Source organism: Phyllostomus discolor, chromosome 13 (genome assembly GCF_004126475.2).
Source record: "Phyllostomus discolor isolate MPI-MPIP mPhyDis1 chromosome 13, mPhyDis1.pri.v3, whole genome shotgun sequence".
Lineage (NCBI taxonomy): Eukaryota > Metazoa > Chordata > Mammalia > Chiroptera > Phyllostomidae > Phyllostomus > Phyllostomus discolor.
The window spans coordinates 40,302,221-40,322,360 of NC_040915.2; the positions used below are offsets into that span (position 1 = coordinate 40,302,221).

Here is a 20,140-nt window from a genome sequence, read left to right on the forward strand (position 1 = left end):
GTTCCCCATTCAGTGCCCTCAGGACCGAGGACCTCCTGCTTGACGCCAGGGCCTCCTCACAGGCGGCCAGGCGACACCAGGGGGCCTCGCTCTGACTTGGGGGACGGCTGCCCCGAGGGCAGGGCCGCTCTGGTCCCAGAGGTGTTCTGGAGGTGGGCAGGGGCCTGGGACTCCAGGCCCGCAGAGCTCTCCCTGCGCTCCAACGGAGCCCCAGACCTGTGCGGGGGCCAGGGGGTCGGGCTGCAGCCCTTCTGGGCCCCACGGGGCAGCGGAGGCCAGCCGCTGGGGGAAGGCGTGTCCAGGGGGCCCAGCGCTTACCCTCCAGCTGGCCGGGGGCAGGGGGGTCCTGGCACGTGGGCGGGACAGCTCTCGGGGCTACGGGTGCACGTGGCCGTCCCCCAGATGCACGGGGACCACAGTGGACCCCTGAGATTCCTGAGCAGGCACGCTAAGAAGAAACAGGTGAAATCAATTTTCATGTTTTCCTTGACCCGGTCTGCCTGAAACTCGGTTCCCACGTGGAATCGGTAAGCCCTCTTTGGCGCGGAGCCTCCCAAGCCCGGGGTCGTGTTCGGGGTGCTGGCAGCCGAGCTCCCACGGCCGCAGGGCCAGGAATCGGGAGCGACGTCCCGGGGACAGAGGTTCTTCGGGTTGGGGGGAGCAGCCTGCTGGGCGCCGGGGCTCCTGCAGGGCCGGCGCTGCCCGGACCACGGCCACGCTGTCCACCCGCTGGGGCCTCAGTGTGCACATCCGGGAAACGGGCGGACCGCGGGGGCCCTGGTGAGCAGCCTGGCCCTGTGCGGGCTCCTCGGGCCGCCTCTTCAGTGTAACCAGGTAATTAGCTCAATTACCGACGCCCGCCCCTTGTTTCGCCTCTTTTTCTCCAAACCTAAAATGGAAATTAAATTTTGCGCCAGGTTTACAGGCTGTTAACGGAATTCACTAATCAAACCCCAATGCCAAGTCCTTGAAAATGAGAATTTAAAAAGGTCTGCATTTGCATATTCATGTTTTTAATAGGGTTCAGAAGGTATATTTGCAGCTGATGAAAAGGATTAATTACATCTGATTTGCATCGGTGGTGCATCTTAACCCCTTCGGAGCCAGGCTGAGCCTGGGGGTGGGGCACAAGCACAGCCCAGAGCCGGGGGCGGGGACGCCCAGCTCCCGCCCCTCCCCGGCGGCCCCGTGACCCCGAAGGCCCCGGGCCCCAGGCCCTCGCCGTGACTCCTGCAGCACCCGACAGGAGGTGGCGCCGGCGTTTTCGCCTGGAAACCAACGTGGGGAGTTCGTTTCTCTTACATAACATCCGTGTCCAGGCCCTGTCCGCTATGTGGGGAGGGCAGGGAAAAGTCTCCGAAGGAAACGAAACTCTCTCACCAGCCCGTCACCTGCAGACGGTGTGCTCGGCCCTCCTCCTCAGGACCCCTCCCTGTGTGCACGTGTGTGTGCACGTGTGTGTGTGTGTGTGTGTGTGTGTGCATGCCCGTGGGGGGCCCCACACCCTCGAGTCTCCACTGGGCCCGCTGCTCCCTCCCAGGCCTGTCCGGTGGGGCCGGCACCTGCCCCCCCGTTTCAGAGTATTGCCGTTTCCCCAGAAGATCCCACCCCTGGCACCTGTTTGGGTCATCTGTGCCCACCGGTGTGGCCCGGCAACGGGAGTGCCCACTGGGCGCCTGGCCCCTCCGCCCCGTGTTGGGCCGTTCGTCCCTTCACCTCGATGACTTCCTGGCGCCGTCGCCTCTGCCCTGGGGGAGCCCAGAACTGGAGGGCCAGGACGCGTGGAGGCCACCGGCCTGCAGCCAAGTGACCCCCCACCCGCTCACAGAGCCCTCCCGGCGGTGGATGGGGTGGGAGCTGCAGCTGGGAAGGCCGCCCCCGCCGTGGGCGGGGCGCCTGGGGCGCAGTGTTCCGGGCTGGCACGTTGGCGTGTGTGCACAGCACCCTCTCGGGGCTGGCGGGGACGCGGCCCCGGTGTCTCCACAGCCGGCACGTGGCTGGGGGTCAGGGGTCGGGGGTCAGCCGACAGGACGCAGCGGAGGTGCCAACAAGACCAGCTGCCCGCCCCAGAGGTGCCCGTTCTGGCCCCAGGCTCAGCCATTGGGTGAGCGACGGCCCCAAACGGCCCGACCGAGAGGCCGAGGGCCTCAGGGAGGTCGGGGAGGTCGGCGGGCGGGCGGAAGGCAGCTGGGAGGTGAGAGTGGGGAGCAGCGGGGAGCAGCGGGGGTCAGTGTCGGCTTCTGTGACTGACCCCAGGACTCCACCCGCGAGCCCCGCAGGCGCCTGTCCCTGCCACGGGCATCTGAGGCATGTGAGTCCGGCCCGGGCTCCGGTCCGGTCTGCTGTTTCTGGAAGATTCATCCGCTGGGGGCCGGTCCCTCGGACGGGGTGAGGGGCCCAGGTCTCGGAGAAGCCCTGCCGACCCCGGAGCAGACCGGTGGTGCCTCAGCGTGAGCAGCTGGGGCCCTGTCCTCCTGGCCGCTGCTCCCTGCAGACACAGGGCCCCACCTCCTGACCCGAGCCACGACGGTGTCCCCACCACCGCGTCCTTGCGGCCCCCGGAGTCCCCAGGGCCCCCACTTCCATCTGTCCCGCGATAATCGAGCTGCCGGCTGTCCCAGTGAAACTCCTCGGACCGGGCGGCCCAGGCGGACACTGGTCTGTGGCTCCGGAGGCCGGACTGCCCCAGCCAGGGGCCGCCGGGTGTGATTTCTGCTGGGCGCTTCCTGGCTGGCGCGTCCCCACGGCCGAGGGGGCTCTGCTGTGCTGTTGTCCTCTCTTGGGGGTCAGACCCTCATCCTGTGACCTGGCCTACCTTCCCCTCCTCCTCAAGGCCCACCCCAAGCACGGTCCGGTGGGGGGGGGCTCTGCTCTGCACATGCCCTGCGGGGGGGCTCGGCCCACGGCTGCCGGCTTTCTGCTCCTAATGGCGTTTGACACCATTTAAGCAAATCTGATGTGCTCAGCTTGTGATTTTAATTAAACATTTAGAAGCATTTGACTCAAGTTTATAATCAATATCTAAATATCTGGAAAACGTTATTGGCTAATTTTTTTAGTTGGGATTCATTAACTGTGCAAGTGTTTAAATATTTAGGAAAATATGCTTAATGGATCTGGGAAATTAGCGAATGGATCACGAGACGGCGCACAAACAACGGCGAGCTTCCGCTGCGCGCCAGAGCCCGCCCGAGATCGCGGAGCCCGCGACCAACGGCGGCCTGCCCGGGAGGCTCGCCCGGGACAGCCTGGGGCGCCCTCGCGGTGCTGCCCGGCTGCGAGCTCCGACGCCCGGGGGCGCGTCTGCTGCGCTGGTGGGCGTGGCCTCCCCCCCCCAGGGCTGCGGGGACCCGGCCCCACGCGCAAGCCCCTCCCACTGCCCACCGGCACGGCGCCCCGGAGGCTGGTTTCCAGTTTTGTGAGCCAGGATCTGGGGGGGCGGCGACAGCGACATCCAAGGAAAACACGACGGCGCGGGAGATGGCAGGGGGAGGCCGTGGGCCCGGAGCAGACGCGGGGGACGTGGGGCCGGTGGCAGGAGCTCCAGGTGGGGGCGCTGTCCGGATGCACAGGGTGACGGGTGGCAGGGGCACGGGGTGGGGCGCCCCGTGCTCCCCGCGGGAGGAGACCGCCCGCTGGGCGAGAGGCGGCCCGGGTGTGACCGCCCCGCGCCAGGCAGACCCCGACCTGACGGGTGCTCGAGCCTCGGGCTGGAAAGCAGCCCCCTCGCCCCCGGAAGCAAGAACGAGGCCGTACGAGCAGAGGGCGGAGTCGGGATGGGGGACCTGGGCCTGGGTCCCCGCCTACTTCGTGGGTTCCGGGGAGAGGAAGAGCCCCCAGGCCCACGGAGCCCGCGGGGACGCCCGCCCTCGGTCTCCAAGGACACGGGGGCGGCACTGAGGGAGGAGCAAACTGCAGGGGGCGGGGCCAGCTGACGTCGCCAAGGGGATCAGCGTCCCCACGTCTCTGCGAGCCTCTCCATGGAGGGGCCCGGAGCGCCAGGCCGTTCCGCGACGCCCGGGCGCGGCGGTGCGTGCGTGACACGCAGCGGTAACGTCAACGGTCACAGTCGCAGCGCGCCCCGCGGACCCGCCTCCCCGTCCCCACGCCGGCATGGGCGCGTCCCAAGCTGCGTGCTCGCTCGCCTCGACGTCGGTGGCCCGCACGCACGACCTGCGCACGGTGCGGTCTGCGGCGTCGGACCGTCTCCTCCCGTCCACGCGGTTCCCCCAGCGCGACGTGTCTGAGGGTCCCGTGCGCTCTGCGTGGCCGTCACTCTTCCTCGCAGGGTGCGAGCTTCTGTCGTGCGGGCCAGCCGAACGCGCCTCGCCCACGCACCGTCGGGTCGGGTGCGCGCACTCGGGCTGTTTCTAGATTTTGCTACCGACAGCGAAGTGCGGGGGACGCGCCGTGGCTCGCGGGGCTCCAGCCAGCATTCCCCTGGGACCGAACCCGGCACAGAGCGGCTGGGTGGGCGTCTGCCCGCGCCCTGCTCGCGGGGCAAAGCCTATTCGTGCGCGGAGCACCCGGGCCGGGGTGCATGCGCCAACAGGCAGCCACACGGCCCCCAACCCGGGCTGTCCCACGGTCCCCTAGGCCAGCAACTCCGGGCCTCCCTGGCGGCTCCTTGTGGCCATTCCTGCTGTCTGTCACCTCATCCCACCCGCGAGCTGCCTGTCCCTCGTGTCCATTTTCCTGCGGGTGGCGCGTCTGGGTCCCCCCCATTCCTCTGCAGGTGTCTCCTCCCAGGGGGTGGGCTCACAGGTGGAGTCGTCTCCCGGTGACGTCGTTCTCGCGCTGCGTCCCTCGCCCAGCGACCACGTGGTCACGTGGACACAGGCCACGGCAGGTGCTGCGTGGGCCTGGACGCCGGGCCCGCTGTAAACCCCAGCACGTGGACTCTGAAGCGGATGCCTCCTCGTCCAGGAGGTTTTATTTATGGTGGAGACAGAAATCCAATTTCGCTTTTTCCGCCCGAACGGCTAATTGCCGAGGCGGCTTTGCTCAGCCGGCCGCTCCCCGAGCGCTTCCCGCCCCGCCGCCATAAATCACGGCGGAGGATAAGCAGGCCCCTCGGGCCTGTGTGCTTCCTGCGGCCGCGTGGCCGCCCCCGTCGATGGCGTGGGAGGAATCTCAATCAGCAACTGCAAGGGGGACAGCGCCGGGCGGGGACCCAGGGGACCTCGCTGCTCAGGGAAGGGCTTTCTCGGCACCTCGCGCCTCGCTCCCCCGGCAGGGAGACGGACAGGTGACGCCTTCCCGGCCGTCTGGGGGCGGGGCAAGCGGCCTCTTCCGCGGCTCCTGCATCCTGCGCTGTCCGCCCTGGGGGATGTGGACCCACGTGGACACAGGGCGCGGCCCCCACACGGGCACGTCAGACGCCGGCACCCCGCAGCCACCACACCGGACGCGGGCGGCCGTGCACACCCGAGGTTTCCCCGGGGGTCGACCTGGGCGCGAACCACGTCGGACTGCGTATGTCCGCCGCCGTCTGGCCCCCTCCCAGGGCGGTCTGTGGGCGCCTCGACCCCGGGACCACCGCCTGCTCCCCCGCCGGAGCTCACGGCCTCTAGAGCGACATGTATGAACAGAGTGCCCGTGTCTTCAGTGACAAACCGGCACGCGTGTGCCCCCGGCCCCGGCAGCAGAGGGGACGCTGCCGTCACCCCAGAGGGAGCCCCCCCGTCCCCCGCACGGTCCCGGCTGCCTCCACACGGGGCGGCCCGCCTGGTTTCCAGCTTCAGGGAGACCCAGTCGACCCACGGCGCCCACTCGCGGCCGTGGGCGCCCCCTCACGGTCACCGTGTTTCCCAGACAGTTCAGCTCGTCACCCTTGTCAGCGCTACAGAGTCCCCTGGGGGGCGGGTCGGGGCACGGACATGGAGGTGGCCTCCGGTGCCCGGTTCCCCAACAGGCCCGTGTGCCCCGCCCCCCCAGTCCCCGGCACTGCACAGCAGGGGCCCCCGTTTCCATGGGGGCAGACCAGCCCGGCCACGTCCCCGGGGGGGGGGGGCCTCTGCAGGTGCAACCGGGGTTCCCTGGGCATCCAGGACCCCGGCCACAACCCTGTGACACAGCCCGTGCCCCTCGGAGGTGGGGGCTCGGCACGCAGGTGTGGCCGCTGGAGTCCCTCCCGCCCGCAGGCGAGGCCCAGGTGAGGGCGGTTAGGGGCGGAGCAGAGCGGTGCGCTGCGTGCGGCGTGTCCTGGGGCTGCGCGCCCCGGTCCCCCGTGGGAAGCTGCTGGGCCTGCGTCTGGGGGCCCCCGGCTCCTCCGCGCTTGACGCTGCTCTTCCCTCCGGTGAGTCGGCGCCGTCTGCAGGAAGGAACCCCACCCCCCCAACTCGCCTTTCTCCCGCCTGCAGGGTGGGCGGCCTCACCGGGTCCTGCTCGCGCGTCTGTGGCCCCTCCCGTCTTCGGGTGAGTCCCGCCCGGCTGCGGGCTGGCGGACTGACTCGTTTGTAATCACGTCTCCAGACGAGCAAAGTCTCCGGTTGTAGTGAGGCCCAATTCCTCCCTTGGTGACGGTTCCTTCTGCCTGTGTTTAGGATCTGGGGAGCCCACGGTTACCCTGTATTTCCTTCTAGAAGCTTCCTGGTTCTGGGACCCGCCTCAGGTTGCGTCTTGTGTCACTTCGTCCCTGATGACACTGTCACCCAGACCGGGGACGGGAGCCGCCTGCCCTCTGACCCCCCCGCCCCCGCCCTGGGGTGAGCAGGGTGTGTGGGCGGGCGTCTCTCGGCTCCCACCCGGTGACCCACCCCGTGACCCTGGCCGCGCCTGCAGGGAGGTGTCTGTGGCGCTCGCTCGGTTCGTGGCCAGCCCTGGCGTCCCTCCGGGGTCCCCTGTGCTCACGCTCCCTCTCCTTCACGTCCCGGGAGCCGGCCCCAGGGGTCTGGCCTTGTTTTCAGGCGGGGGCCAGCATCCACCCTGGACCCGGGGCGTCTGAGTCCCTCCTCCCCCCCCCCCCGCCCCCCCACCCCACGGCCTGACCGCAGGCGCTGCTGCAGGCGAACGGCCGATGCCCCTGCTTCTCCGCACCCACGGAGGCCATCGCCCGGCCGCTCAGCTCCGCGCTGTGTGAGGTCTCTACGCCGGACCGGCCTCTCCTTGCTGGGGCCGGGCCCCTCGGCCACACCCGCCCGGTCACAGCGCCCTCCCCTCTCAGGCTTGGCACACTGGGGTTTGGGTTTTGTTTTTTAGGGGTTTGTTGTTGTTGTTGTTGTTTAAGACAGAGGGGAAGGGAGGGAGAGAGGGAGAGAAGCATCAGTGTGTGGTTGCCTCTCGTGTGCCCCCAACCGCCGGGGACCTGGCCCGCAGCCCAGGCGGGTGCCCCAACTGGGAATGGAACCGGGGACCCTTTGAGGTCATAGGCCGACGCTCAGGCCACTGAGCCGCCCCAGCCGGGGCCAATGAGCTGGGTTTTGAGAAAGGGCTTGGGGGTCTCTGGTGATGAGGCGCTTTCTGAAATTTCCTGGTCCCAGCTCTGTCGGCGCCAGCGCCGGGGTCTCGATGCCTCACGGTGTGGCCCCCCCACCGTCCTGCTCCGGGGGGCTGCGCAGCCACAGGGCCACGTCCTCCTGGAATCCGAGGTGGAACTTGCCAGGGAGGCCTCAGGGCCTGGAGCTCTGTCTCGGTAGCGTTTTGCAGCCTGGACCTCGTTTCCCCAACAGACGGAGGAGCAGCCAGCCGTTCCCCCCTTCCTCCTCGAGGGAGCCTTGGTGGGCCCTCGCCTGCGGGGCCTGGTCCCCTCGGCCACAGAACCCTGAGCACGTGTCCTCACGCCGTGTCCTGGGGGCGGCCGGAGCTCACACGGGATGCTGCCGGTTCGCCAGTCGCCGCCGCCTCTTTAAGCCCGGCCGGAGATTTATTAACGTTACTGACCTTTTCAAGGAACCAGGTTTTGGTTTCATTGATTTTTTTTCCTGTTGTTTTTCTCCAGCTTCACTCGTTTCTGCTCTTCTTGTCTCTCTCTTCCTGCTTCGGGGTTAATTGGCTCTTATTTTTCAAGTTCTGGTCTGGATCCCGCGGAACCCGCGGGGCGATGGAAGCGGCGAGGCCGCACATCAAGAGTGGTTTCCCGGTGGGGACGAGAAAGCGTCCGAGAAGAGGGGGAGGAGACGGCGGCGGGGGGACCCCCCGGACTCGGGAGCACGAGGCCAGGCCCCACAGGGAGCAGCGGGCAGGGCCGGGGTGGCCGAGAGTGTGGGGTTCCAGAGCAGGTGCCCCGGGCACTGCAGGCAGGGGCCCCAGAACCAGGCGTCTGTGTGGGGTGGGATGGGGGTGGGGTTCAGTACCAGCAGGTCAGCCATGTTGCAGGTGGGGGGGCACGAAAGGGCGTCCGGTCAGCTGCAGAGGCTCCGTGTGCACCTGGGTGACGCCCCCCGGCCCCACCTGCGCCACCTGCCCCACCTGCGCCCTGGTGTGGGGGCAAGCAGAGCAGAAAGCTGGGGAGTCACAGGCTCGGCCTCGGGGGCGCCTGGTGAGGACGGGGGAAACCGGCGGGCCGCCAGCGGTAGGGTCCATGCAGGAGACGGCCGAGGCCTGGTCACTGTGCGTTCAGGCAGGCATGTACCTGTGAGCTCTGCGTAGCACTCGGGAAGACCGGACATACCTGGAAACAGTGAAAAGTCAACATGCGTGCTGTGGCCTGGCCTCCCGAACTGCGGTGCCCGGGAGCGGGTAGTCGGTGGGCGTTCTCTCGTCGACTTAGGGTTCGAAGGCCCTCTCCGGAGCCAGTCTTGGGCCGGAGAGGGACCCGGGCTTGGTGGCGGTGGCGAGGGCGTCAGACGCCGACCGAGGGGCGCGTGCGGGGGGTCCTGCGGAGAGAGACCGCGGACAGAAGGGGAGAGTTACACGGTGTCCGCGTCGGAGGACCGACTGTTGAAAAGATGTCATTTTCCTCCAAGTTCGCCTGCGAATGGAAGGCAGCTCCGCACAAAAGCCCAGCACGGCTTCTGGAACGCGGCTCGCTGGTCCCCGTGCCCGTCCGCGGGGGTGTGTGTGGGAGCAGCCAAGAACATGGAAGACACAACAGGAGACACGGGGGGGCGGGGGGGCTGTCCCTCCAGACACTGGGCGCGTCCCCGGTTACCGCGGCAGCCCAGTCTGGGGGGGTGGGGGGACCACACACCCGCGAGGGAGAGACGGGCAGGGCAGTGGGGGGAGCGGCCTGGGGGCGGCGTTTTGGGCCAGTGGACGTGGGGTGGGGGGGTGGTTGTCAGGTGCTGAACGGCCTTGTGGGAAACGGGTCCTGAGGCTCCTCCTCCAGAGCCAGGCCCGCTGGCCTCCGACCTCCGGGTGTTGCCTGTGTGGGACGGGACAGGAACGGAAAGACGGCCCCTCCTGCTGTGCTCTGGCCCCCGGCGCGTGGGGCGTGGAGGCGGCGCCGCGGAGCCTGAGCCCCGTGACCAGGCCTGGGGGCGGCTCACCGGCACCCCCCTGGTTTTCGGGGGGCCGGCCGGCCTCTCACCGCCGCGGTTAGATTTGTCCCGAGGTTTTGTCCTTCCCAGTGCAGTCAGTCGTAAGCGGGAGTTTCCCAGTTCCTGCTCCCGAGTGTCCGTCATGTGCTGAGAAATGTGACGGCACTTTTGTGGATGGATCTGGGACCCTTCGACTCGGCCAAATTCATCTGCTCCGGCGGTTCCTCGAGGGAGGTTTTAGGGTTTTCCATGGTATGACATCACGTCGTCTGCAAATCGAGACAGTTTTCCTTCTTCCTGTGCGACCCGGACGCCTTTTATCTCTCTCTGGTCGCGGTGGTCACCGTGGTCACTGTGGTCACGGTGGTCCCCGTGGTCAGGACCCGGGGCCCGTGGCGCTGGCTGAGTGGCAGCGGTGAGCGTGGGCGTCGCTGTCCTGCTCCTGATCTCGGGGGGAGGGTCTCCGGCGCCTCAGCGTTGAGTGTGGCGGCCGCCGCGGGCTGTGTGGCGTGTGGTCGTAGGACGCTGAGAGACATTCCCCCCGTGCCGTCTCACCGAGTGCTCCCACGGGGACGCTGGGTTTCGCAGGACGCCTTTTCGGCATCCGTTGGGATGGTCACGTGGTGTCTGTCCCCTGCGTGTGGGTGTGCAGTCACACTGGCGTGTGGGTGTTGAGCCGTCCTTGCATGCCTGGGGTGAATCCCACTTCACTGTGCTGTGTGGTCCCTTTATTTTTACTATTTTTCTAGTTCCCAGCCAAAGGTTTATTTATTTTTAGAGAGAGGCGAAGAGAGGGAGAGAGAGAGGGAGAGAAACATCAGTGTGCGGCTACCTCTCATGCGCCCCCTACAGGGCACCTGGCCAGCGACCCAGGCGTGTGCCCTGACTGGGAACCGAACCTGCGACCCTTTGGTTCGTAGTCTGGCACCCAATCCACTGAGCCACACCAGCCGGGACTGTATATTCCTTTCAATGCCTCCTTGAATTCAGTCTGCTGGAATTTTGTTGAAGGTTTCTGCGTCCATGTTCACCAGGGATGTGGGCCTGGAGTTTCCTTGTCTCGTGGCTCCCTCGTCTGCCCTCGGTGTCTGGGTAACACCGGCCTGGTGAAACAGCGGTAGGAGAGCCCCCGCCCCTTCTGTGCTGGGGAGAGTCTGAGAAGAGCCGCGTGGACCCGTCCCTGGGTGTCGGGTGGAGCGCACCAGGGCGGGCATCTGGGCCCGGACTCGTGTGTGTGTGTGTGTGTGTGTGTGTGTGTGTGTCGGGGGCTCTGGCCCCGGTCCCGGGCTCCCCACGAGCAGTCCAGCCGTCCCGGCTTCCTGCTTCTTCGGGGCTCAGCCTGGGTACGGGGTCGTGTCCAGAAGGGCACCCCTTCTCTGGGCTCGGCCGCCGGCATACGGCTGTATTTCCGGGGTGTCGGCTGTGGCGTTGCTTTCACTTCTGGTTTCATTTGAGCTCCCTGTCTTGTCTCCTCGGTGAGCTCGCTAGAGGTTGGTGGATGCTGTTCATCTTTTCAAAAAGCCGGCTCCTAGTTCCATGGACTTTTCCGTGGCCGTTTCAGCCTCCGTTTCCCTTACTTCTGCTCTGAGGTTCGTCATTCCCTCCGTTCCCTTCGGATGTCGCTTGTCCTTTCTCATCCCGGCCCCCTGAGGCGTGGGGGGGGGGGGGCTGGTTTGAGGTTTGCCCTGTTTCCTGACGGTGGGGGGGGGCTCCTGTGTGAACGTCCATGTTGATGCTGCCCGTCTGCCGGGTCCTTTTCCTCGTGGACCCGCTGGCGGCCCCAGGCGCCCGCCGTCCGCTCTGCACCCGCCTGAGTTCCCGTCTCTGCCTGGGACCAGGTCCGGTTCCGTGCCCTCGAGGCCCTCGAGCCCGCCCGCTCAGTGACTGGAGTGTGGACACAGTTGCCTTCACCGGTGAGACGTACCCCTCCGTGTGTCCCTGCTGACGACCGGCCTTTCCCTCGGCCGAAGAAGGGCCGTCAGTATCTGTGGTGAGGCCGGCCTGGCGGTGGGGAGCACTTCAGCTTTTACTTGGGGGGGGGGAACCCTCCCTCCCCATCAACACCGAATGAGTGTCACCAGGAGGAGGGGTGTCGATTGGGGCGTCTTTGTCTTCTGATGCTTGGAGCGTGTCTTGCCACACCCCCCCCCCCCCCCCCCCCGCCTGCAGAGCTCCCCCCCAGAAAAGGCTGCTCCTGGTCTTAGGAGGGTCCCCCGCACGTGACAAACTGTTCTGACATCCTCTCCCTGTCTGCAACTTCTGACATTCCAATCGCCGAGTCTCGGGGTGAGTCTCTCTGGGCTCCTCTTATCTGGAACTCTCCGGAATTCCTGGAGGTCGGGTTTCTTCCCCAGATTCGGGAGTTTCCAGCCTTTTATGTCTTCAAATAAAGATTTCGCCTCCCTCCCGGCCCCTTCGCCCGCCCCCTGGGGCTGAGACTCCGGGAGGCGGAGGCGGCCCGCCAGCCGGCCGCTGCCTTGGCCCCCCCACGGCTCCGCTGCTCCTCAGGGTTCGGGGGGGCCCTGCCGCCCCGTCATGTTCCTCTGCTCTGCCCGCTCCGCCGCGGCGCCCCTGTGTCCCCGCCTCAGCCTGCTGCTCGCTCCGCGTCTCCCGGGTGGTCGTCGCCTCTCGTGCTCTCCGCCGGCTCACGCAGTTCTCGCGTGGCTCACCCGGTCCCCTCCTGAGCTGGGTGCACGGCTGCGTGCTGTTATTTTGAACTCGTCCTTGGTGGAATCACTCTTCTCTCCGTCTCTTTAAGCTCTTTTTGTGAGGTTTCGTCTTGCTCATTTTGGGGGTTAACATGATCCCCTGTTCCCTCCTTTCCTCTGCTCTCTGTGGTTCCCCCCGCGCCGGAGAACCCAGCCGCTCCCCCCGCCCCCCCGGGGGGGGGCAGACCCCCGAGTGCGAGCTGGGCTCCCGGCGAGCGGCTCCTCGTTTCTCCCTCATGCCGAGCTGTTTTCTGAAGCGAGTTTCATGAAAGGGTTGCTTCTGAGATGGGAAAATCAATACAAGTTATTATTTCATGAAATGCCATCCGTGCCCCCCACCGCCCACGGCACGGCTCTGATTTCTTTCCGCTGCGCGGCCGGCCGCGTGACCCTGGGCTGGGGCCGGGGGTCTTGTCCCTGCGCCCCCTCGTGGGAGACCCCCGGCCTCCCGTCTGTGCCGTGTCCGCTCCGGTCTGTCCTTCCCGGTCTCGAGGGCTGGCCTCCCCGAGGTCCCCCGACTCCGAAAGGGAGGGGACAGCCCCTCCTCCGAGCCCCCCAGCGCCCCCCCCTGCACACCCACCTCTCCCTTGTCCCCCGCCCCCCACCCCCGCACCCTCGGTCCCCCCAGGGTCCCATGAGAACGGGCCTGTGCCCCGTGGGTTTCTGGCCATTCAGCGTGGGGGGGTGCCCCCCGGAGACGGAGGGAGACAGGGAGAGGGGTGCTGTCGCCCGGGCCGGCTGTCCTCCCCGCGGCCCCTCCGGTGGCCCTGGTCCCTGGGGGCCCCCCACACCTTCTCCCCGGAAACGGTCCCTCTGGGGGAGGCCCCCCCTCCCTGTCGGACGACGACTGACAGGCCCTTCAGGGAGGGGGCAGGTTCGAGACTGTGCATGGGACGGACGGATGGACCCATGTGTGGGCAGAGGGGTGGCCAGAAGCAGGATGGGTGGGCGCGTGGGCGGAGGGTGAGACCTCAGGGACCCCCGTCGGGGTGTCGTCCGTGGTCCATGCTCTGTGGTCCCCGTGGGCCCGGCCCGCACACGGCCCCTGGGGTCAGACGGCACTGACCACCACCCTCCCGTGTCCGCGCCCTTTGCCCCTGTGGGTGGGGTGCCCGTCCCCCTCGAGGGGGCCACTCCGGGAGTGGACTGTCGGCAGATGTGGCCACGGGGCCTGTTGCTGGCCACCCGAGGCCTGCGGGTGGCAGTGACCAGTGTGGGGTGGGCCGTTATGGGGCCAGTGAGCACCGATGTCCAACCACCGTGGCCCCGGGGGCCACGCGCCCCCCAGTGGCCGCTGTGCTGCAGGCGGGGCAGAGGTCAGTGACTTGGGCCGGCCAGGTAGTTGTCAGTGGCGGAGCCTGGCGTGCGTCCACGCTGTGGACCGAGCGCAGCCGCAGGGCCGCGCCCTCTCGGTCAGCACCGTCCGTCCCGCACTCGGAGCTCCAGGCCCAGCCCACGAGGGTGCCAGCCCCCACCTTCGCAGCCCCCACCCCTCCTTCCCCACCACAGCCTCCCTTCGCAGACTCACACCTCTGCTCCCGGGCCGTTCCCGCCCGGCCCTGGGCCCCCTGCGCCCCCTGCGCCCCCCGCACCCCCACCCCGCAGCGGGGCACCCGCCTCAGCGCCCAGGGCCCAGAACTCCGGGGGAGGGGTGGCGGGCGTCCGGCGAGGGTGCGGTCTGCCCCTGCGAGTGTCCTCTGCCGTCAGCGCCACGGTGACTTCCCCCGGGCAAGGACGCGGCGCCGAGAGGGCCCCAGAAACCCTGGAATTTATTCATGAAACGCCGTGTGCTTGTTCTCACACGTTCAGGCTTCAGCCGCCTTCAAAGCGCTCCGAGCCGCACGCGGCGCGCCTCGGAGGTGCTCTCTCCGCGGCTCAGAGCGGCGTGTGAGCTCCTTGATCTCCTCGCCGTCGGCACTTCTGCCGCTCCGTCTCATCTCTTCCGCACGGCACAGAGTCTCCCTCGGAGGACTCCGTGCACCCCGGGAAACAAACCCAGTCGCTCGGGGCGAGATGGGGTGCGGGGCGTGGGGGGCGTGTCGTTTTGGTGAAAAACGGCTGAACACTCAGCGAGTGTGGGCAAGCACGCTCACCCGTCACGCACGGGCAAACACTGAGTCTTCAAAAGAAAAAAAACCCCACTGAAGCAGGTGCAGCCTCTCACCACAACACCAGCTGGCACACTGATCCACACGTGTCCCTAGAACACTCGCCTAGCGGGGAAGCCTGTACGACAAGGGCCCCACCCTCCGGAAGAGAATTCTGGTTTTGGGGGATACCCCTCATATGTGTTTGTGCCCCCAGGACTGGCCTGGCGTTGGGCAGTTAGTGTCCAGGGAGGGCTGGGCTTCTGGAAAGGCATTCTTGGCCGCTCGGGACCCCACCTGCTCCCCTTCGTCCGGGTCCCTCTCCGAGCCCCGGCCTGTCCCTTCACACCCTGCCTGGTGGCTGTGCTCCCGGTGGTGCCATGTCCCTCACACACCTGGCCTGCCTGCCCACCTGTGCCCCTCTAACTAGCCAGCCCCGTCACCTCAGCAGCAGGGGGGCAGCGGGCGGGGTGGCCTGGCCGGGACCTCGGCCGTGGACCGAGTGACTTTGGGTGGGTGAGGCCAGCCCTCTCTGGGCCCCCACCCAGCAGCCAGGGCCCTGCCTCCTCCCCCTGCCCCTCAGTCCTGCTCACAGACTTGCCTCCCAGCCCCACCCCGCCCCACCCTGCACTGCCCTCCGGCACCCCGAGGTAGAGATGCAGGTGGAGGTGGAGGAAGCGTGGAGCTGGGGGCACCAGGGGCCTGTCCGGTCAAGCAGGGCTGGGCAGGGCGTGTGGTGTCCAGGGGCCCCGTCAAGGGGGGCTGGTGAGAGTCCCCAGGTCGTGCGCCCACATAAAGGCCCCCTGCACACAGGTCCTTAAAGTGGTCACCTGGGCCGGCCACCCAGAGTGGGGACAGCCCCTGCTCAGTGCCACATGGCCCCCAGCCCCAGGGAGTCGTGGCCAGGCCCTGGGGAACCAGGTCTCCTCTCGGCCTTGGGAGGGTGCGGACACTGGGAACCGCTGCTGAGGGGTGTGCTGAGCGCCCCGTCGCCGGGGGTATGCAACGCGGACTGCTGGTCTGGGCCGCTTCCACCCCGCCCCCGCCCCCGCCGGGCCGGCGGCAGTGACCCCGCATCCCAGACCCTGCTGCCACCGCCCCTGTCCTGCGCCCCTGTTCCGGGGTCTCCGGCTCCTGTGGCCTCGGAGCCCCAGCCCCGCCCACGCAGGCGTCACTGGTCTTCACGGGAAACTTAAACGGGGAGGGGTTTGCCTGGGTGGGGGGGCCCCCGGCATGGGGGGCAGTTGGTGGGCAGGCAGCTCCGGAGGGCGGCCCGGGCTGTCGGCGGGACGCGGACGTGGGAGGTGGGCTGGCCCAGCAGACGGTGGCCCCCGGGACCTGCCCACCTCACGGCCTGGCTCCAGCTCCCGGGCGGGACAAGGGGACCCTGTGGCTTTGGCAGCTCCAAGTGCAGGAGCCACCGAGGGGACTTGGTCTGGGCTGGTGTGGGGGCCGTCGTCTCTGGAGGCTCCGGGCCCCTCCACCCACCGGCTCACTGGACACCCGCACGCCCGCTGGCTGGGGGGGGGGGGGGCCGCAGGGGGGCCTGGCTCAGGGCCCCAGCACCCAGAGGACCTCGGGGTGGGGGCCGTCAGGGCACTTTCCTGGGGGCGGGCCCCCCCCCAGCCTCTCACGCCCACCCGCTCACTCACAGCCCGCACCATCCACGCCCACATCCCCAGCACCACACTCCCATGCACGCCCTCAGCTGCAGCCTGCACACACCTGGCCATGGGGCGACCCTGGGCCCTCCCGCTTCCCCCACGGGCTCTGGGCACCCCGGGGTCACTCCTGTTCTCTCCGGACAGGGTCTCCGTGGTGGCCCCGCAACCCCAGCCCCACCCCAGGGAGACCCCGAACCACCCCCGGACCCCACAGTGAAAACTCCGCGCACACAGCCCATGGGTTTTTCCTTTGCAGAACTTTTTTTAGTAGACATAGTCTTTTTTTCTTTCTCGTTTTACAGCAAACGTTGCAAATATAGAGAGATTTCTTCTGTACACCGGGCCGACGGCACTCGGCACCCACCGCCCGCGCCAGCCGCCCCGCGTCCGCAGGCACCCCCACCCCGAGGCCCCAGCACGTCCAGAGGCCGCCCGGCCGCCCGCGTCACGCTGCTCCTCGGTGGCCCCCGCCGGTGGCGGCGGAGGGACGACTGCACAGTCCACGGGAGGCGGCGGCAGAGACCACGGCGGAGACCACGCGGGGGCCGGGGCCTCGCTCCCCGAGCGCCCTGCGTCGTCTTTTCGAGAGAACTTCAGTTTTATTACATCTTTTTTAAAAAGGAAGGAGCGAGAGAGAGAGAGAGAGAGAGAGGAAAAGAAGGCAGAGAAGAGTCAAAACAGGAAAATACTGAAAAAGAAAGTTCCCCTCCCCCACCCCCATCCCTAAGACACAGTTTTCCGAAGTCCCTTGTGTGTGTGTGTATGTGTGTGTGTGCGTGTGTGTGTGTGCGTGTGCGCGCGCTCGCAGTGTGCGCGCGGCGTGTGCCCACGTGTGCGGACAGGCCGCTCACGCCAGGGCGGTGTCCCCCAGCCGGTCCACCTGCTGCTGTCGCCGTCGGTGGCACCTCCACCCCATCCCCCGCTCTCTCCGTGGGGCCCGCGCCTCACCTGCCGACACGTGTGTGTGTCTGTGTGTCTGTGTGTGTCTCTGTGTATGTGTCTGAGTCCGTGTGTGTGTGTGTCTGTGAGTCTGAGTCCATGAGTCTATGTGAGACAGAGTTTGTGAGTCTGTGTGTGAGTTCAAGAGCCCGTGTGTGGTGTCTGAGAGTGTGTGTGTGAGGGTGTGTGTGTGTGAGTCTGTCTGTGAGAGACAGAGTTCGTGAGTCTGTGTATGTGTGAGAGAGACAGTTTGTGAGAACGTGTGTGTAAGCGAGTTCAGAGTCCGTGTGTGTCTGTGTCTGTGAGAGTTCAGAGTCCGTGTGCGTGTGTGTATGTGTGTAACAGACTTCATGAGTCCGTGTGTGACAGAGTTCGTGAGAACGTGTGTGTGAGAATCTGCGAGAGACAGAGTCCGTGTGTGTGTGTGTGAGTGTGAGACAGAGTTCGCGAGAGCGTGTGTGCGGTGCGCGAGAGTCTCTGGGTCACGAAGGCCCGCGGGGGGGCCTCGTGTCCTTTTTGGTCCGGTGGGCGGCCCGCGGGCACGGCCGCGGGCTCAGGACTTGTGCTGGGCCGACACGCCCTTCCAGTAGTCCAGGATGTCGTGCAGGTCCTCGTCCTTGGCGAACTGGACCTTCTTGCGCAGCGCGTGGCCGGCCGCCACGAACTCCTCGCCGTCCTTGTGCCGCCGGCGGCTCAGGCGCAGGCGCTCCCAGATGCCCAGGGAGGCCCTGCAGGTGTACTCGGGGCTGGAGGTGTAGCTCAGGTGGCGGTACTGCGGGGACAGCGGCGCGTAGGCCAGGTCGCGGGGCCGCGGCCGGGTCAGCGGCTCCAGGATGGACGCCTTGCGGCCGCCCGGGCCCTCATGGGGCGGGGGCGCGGGCGGCGAGGGCGGCTCGGCGGGGTGGGGGCCGGGGTACGAGTGCCGGTGCTCGCCGTACTGGCGGCCCTTCTCGGCCTCGGCCCGCAGCACCGCGGCCGCGGGCGTCACCGTGAGGATGGCGTCGGCGGCGGGCGAGCTCTTCTCGATGTACTTGGCCTCGGCCGCGGCGGCCTTGTGTGCGCCGGGGGCCTCCGCGCAGAAGGCCCTGGGGCTGCGGGAGGAGCTGCTGGACGAGGTGCTGGGACGCGGGGGCCCGGGGGCCGCCTCCGCGCTGTGGTGGCGCTGCAGGCCGCGGGCGAAGGCGTCCTTGTACACGGGCGCCAGGAAGCCCTGCTTGCCGGCCGGCGGCTCGGACAGCAGCACCAGCGGGGGCTCGGCGGCGGCCGCGGCCCCGGGCTTACCGCCCGGGAAGGAGGCGGCCTCGGCCTTGAGGGCGTCGATGCAGTTGTTGATGATCTGGTTCACTTTGTCCACCTCCTTGGCGATGGTGGAGATCTCGGCCACGGAGCTCTGGCTGTCGGGGCCCGGGCGCTCGGCCGGCTCCCCGGTGCGCACCTCCAGGTAGGCGCCCTTGCCGCCCTTGGGCGTCTCGCTCTCCGCTAGCTTGTACGGCGGCGCCTCGCCGCCGGCCGCCGGCAGGAACGGGAGGCGGGTCACGGCCTCGGGGCCCAGCAGCGGGCCCTGGGGCAGCGGGGCCAGGCCGGGCGCCTCCATCTCCGGCCCGTACTTGAGCTCGATGATGGTCTTCTTCAGGCTGCCGGCCGCCGCGGCCGCCGCCGTCTTGTGCTTCTCCTGCTGGCGCCGCCGCTTGCGCAGGCAGTAGTAGACGGCGCCCAGCACCAGCACCATGCCGAAGAGGCAGCCCAGCACGGTCATGATGTAGTGGGTGGCGGTGGAGGGGCTGGGCGCGGGCCCCGGCGGGCTGGGCGGCTTGGGCAGGCAGAGCGTGAGGCAGGTGTGGTTGTGCAGCAGCCCCGAGCTGGCGGACACCACGCAGTAGGTGTAGTTGGTGAGCGCGTGCAGGCCGGTCAGGCGGATGTCCTCCTGCGGCTTGGTCAGCCGCGAGACGGTGGCCGGCCGGCCGGCGTCGAAGCGCTCCAGCGTGTACATGCGGGTGAACGGGCTGGGCAGCCGGACCGTGAGGGTGGCCGCGTTCTGCGTCAGCTGCTTGACCTTGAGGAGGGGGCGCACCTCGGCCTGCGTGGCCTGCGTGGGCAGGGCTGCCAGCGGGGTGGTGCCGTCGCCGGAGAAACAGTCTTCATCCGCGCAGGGCGCCTCGCTGGGCTCGGGCGGCGGCAGGGAGGGCGGGCGCTCGGGCGGGGGGCGGGGCTCGGCCACGTAGTCGCCGTGCGTGCACACGGCCTGCAGCGTGCCCAGGATGCTGCGCTGGCCGTGCCGGCCGCGGCCCAGCAGGAAGTAGCCGGCGTAGGGCGGCGGCGCCTCGCACTGCATGCGGTCGTAGGCCTGCGTGGCGTTGGTGAACGCGGCGAGCCAGCGCAGGAAGCCCAGCAGCTCGCAGGAGCAGTAGAAGGGGTTGCTGTAGAGCTCGCAGGCGGACAGCCGCGCCAGGCCGGCGAAGGTGGCGCTGTGCAGGCGCTGGATGCGGTTCATGGACAGGTCGATGTTGACGATGTTGGGGCACTCCCAGAAGGCGCCGGGCGTGACCACCTCGATGAGGTTGGCCTGCAGGTACAGGTACTCCAGCTTGCCCAGCCCGCGCAGCGCGCCCTCCGTGAGGTTGCGCAGCCGGTTGTAGCCCAGCTGCAGCACCTGCAGGTTGAACTGGCCCGCGAAGGCGCCGTCCTCGATGTAAGCGATCTCGTTCTTGGTGAGGTTGAGGTACGTCAGGTTGCCGAAGCGGCTGAGCGCGGCGTACTGCACGCTGTGGATGCGGTTCTCGTTCAGCCGCAGGTCCACGATGGTGCTGTTGATGTGCTGGGGGATGGCCTCGTACGGCGGCTGGTTCTGGCTGCAGATGGCCAGCCAGACGAAGCCCTTGTCGCCCTCGATCAGCCAGCAGTCGCCGCGGGCCAGGCCGCCCGCGTGCAGCAGGGTGGCCGCCGCCACGCACAGCCACAGCGCGCTCCAGCGGCAGGGGGCCATGGGGACCGCCCTGGCGGGAGACCCCGCTGCGTCTGCCCAGGGGGACCGGGTGGGGGGCTGGGCGGCAGCCCCCGGGGGGAAGGCAGGGAGGGGGCCCGCAGTCTCAGCGGCGTCCTGTCCCAGGCCGCATGGTTGCACCGCCAGGGCTGGGAGCGAGCGCCCCAGTCACGGCCGGCCGCCGCTCGTCGTCGTCCGGCCACTGTGCGCCTGCGCCACCACGGCCTCCGTCTCCATCCGCCCGGGTGCCTGGACAGCCGCACCCCGCGCCTCCAGCTCCGTCGGCCCTGCGGGGAGACAGAGGAGAGGGCCAGTCAGGAGGCGGCTGGCGTCCCCAGGCCCA

The 20,140-nt window shown here is 68.2% G+C and overlaps 1 protein-coding gene across 1 annotated transcript; it reads right to left on the bottom strand.

Moving 5' to 3' along the window:
• Window positions 1–17,232: 17,232 nt before the first annotated feature.
• On the bottom strand, window positions 17,233–19,823 carry ELFN1 (extracellular leucine rich repeat and fibronectin type III domain containing 1). The gene has a single exon (XM_028528413.2). The coding sequence runs from the start codon at window positions 19,798–19,800 to the stop codon at window positions 17,371–17,373; it is 2,430 nt and encodes an 809-aa protein (XP_028384214.1). The 5' UTR covers window positions 19,801–19,823; the 3' UTR covers window positions 17,233–17,370.
• Between the last annotated feature and the right edge of the window lie 317 nt (window positions 19,824–20,140).

Coding starts and splice junctions, on each gene's coding strand:
- ELFN1 (XM_028528413.2), bottom strand. CDS start 19,800: ATGGCCCCCTGCCGCTGGAGCGCGCTGTGGCTGTGCGTGGCGGCGGCC.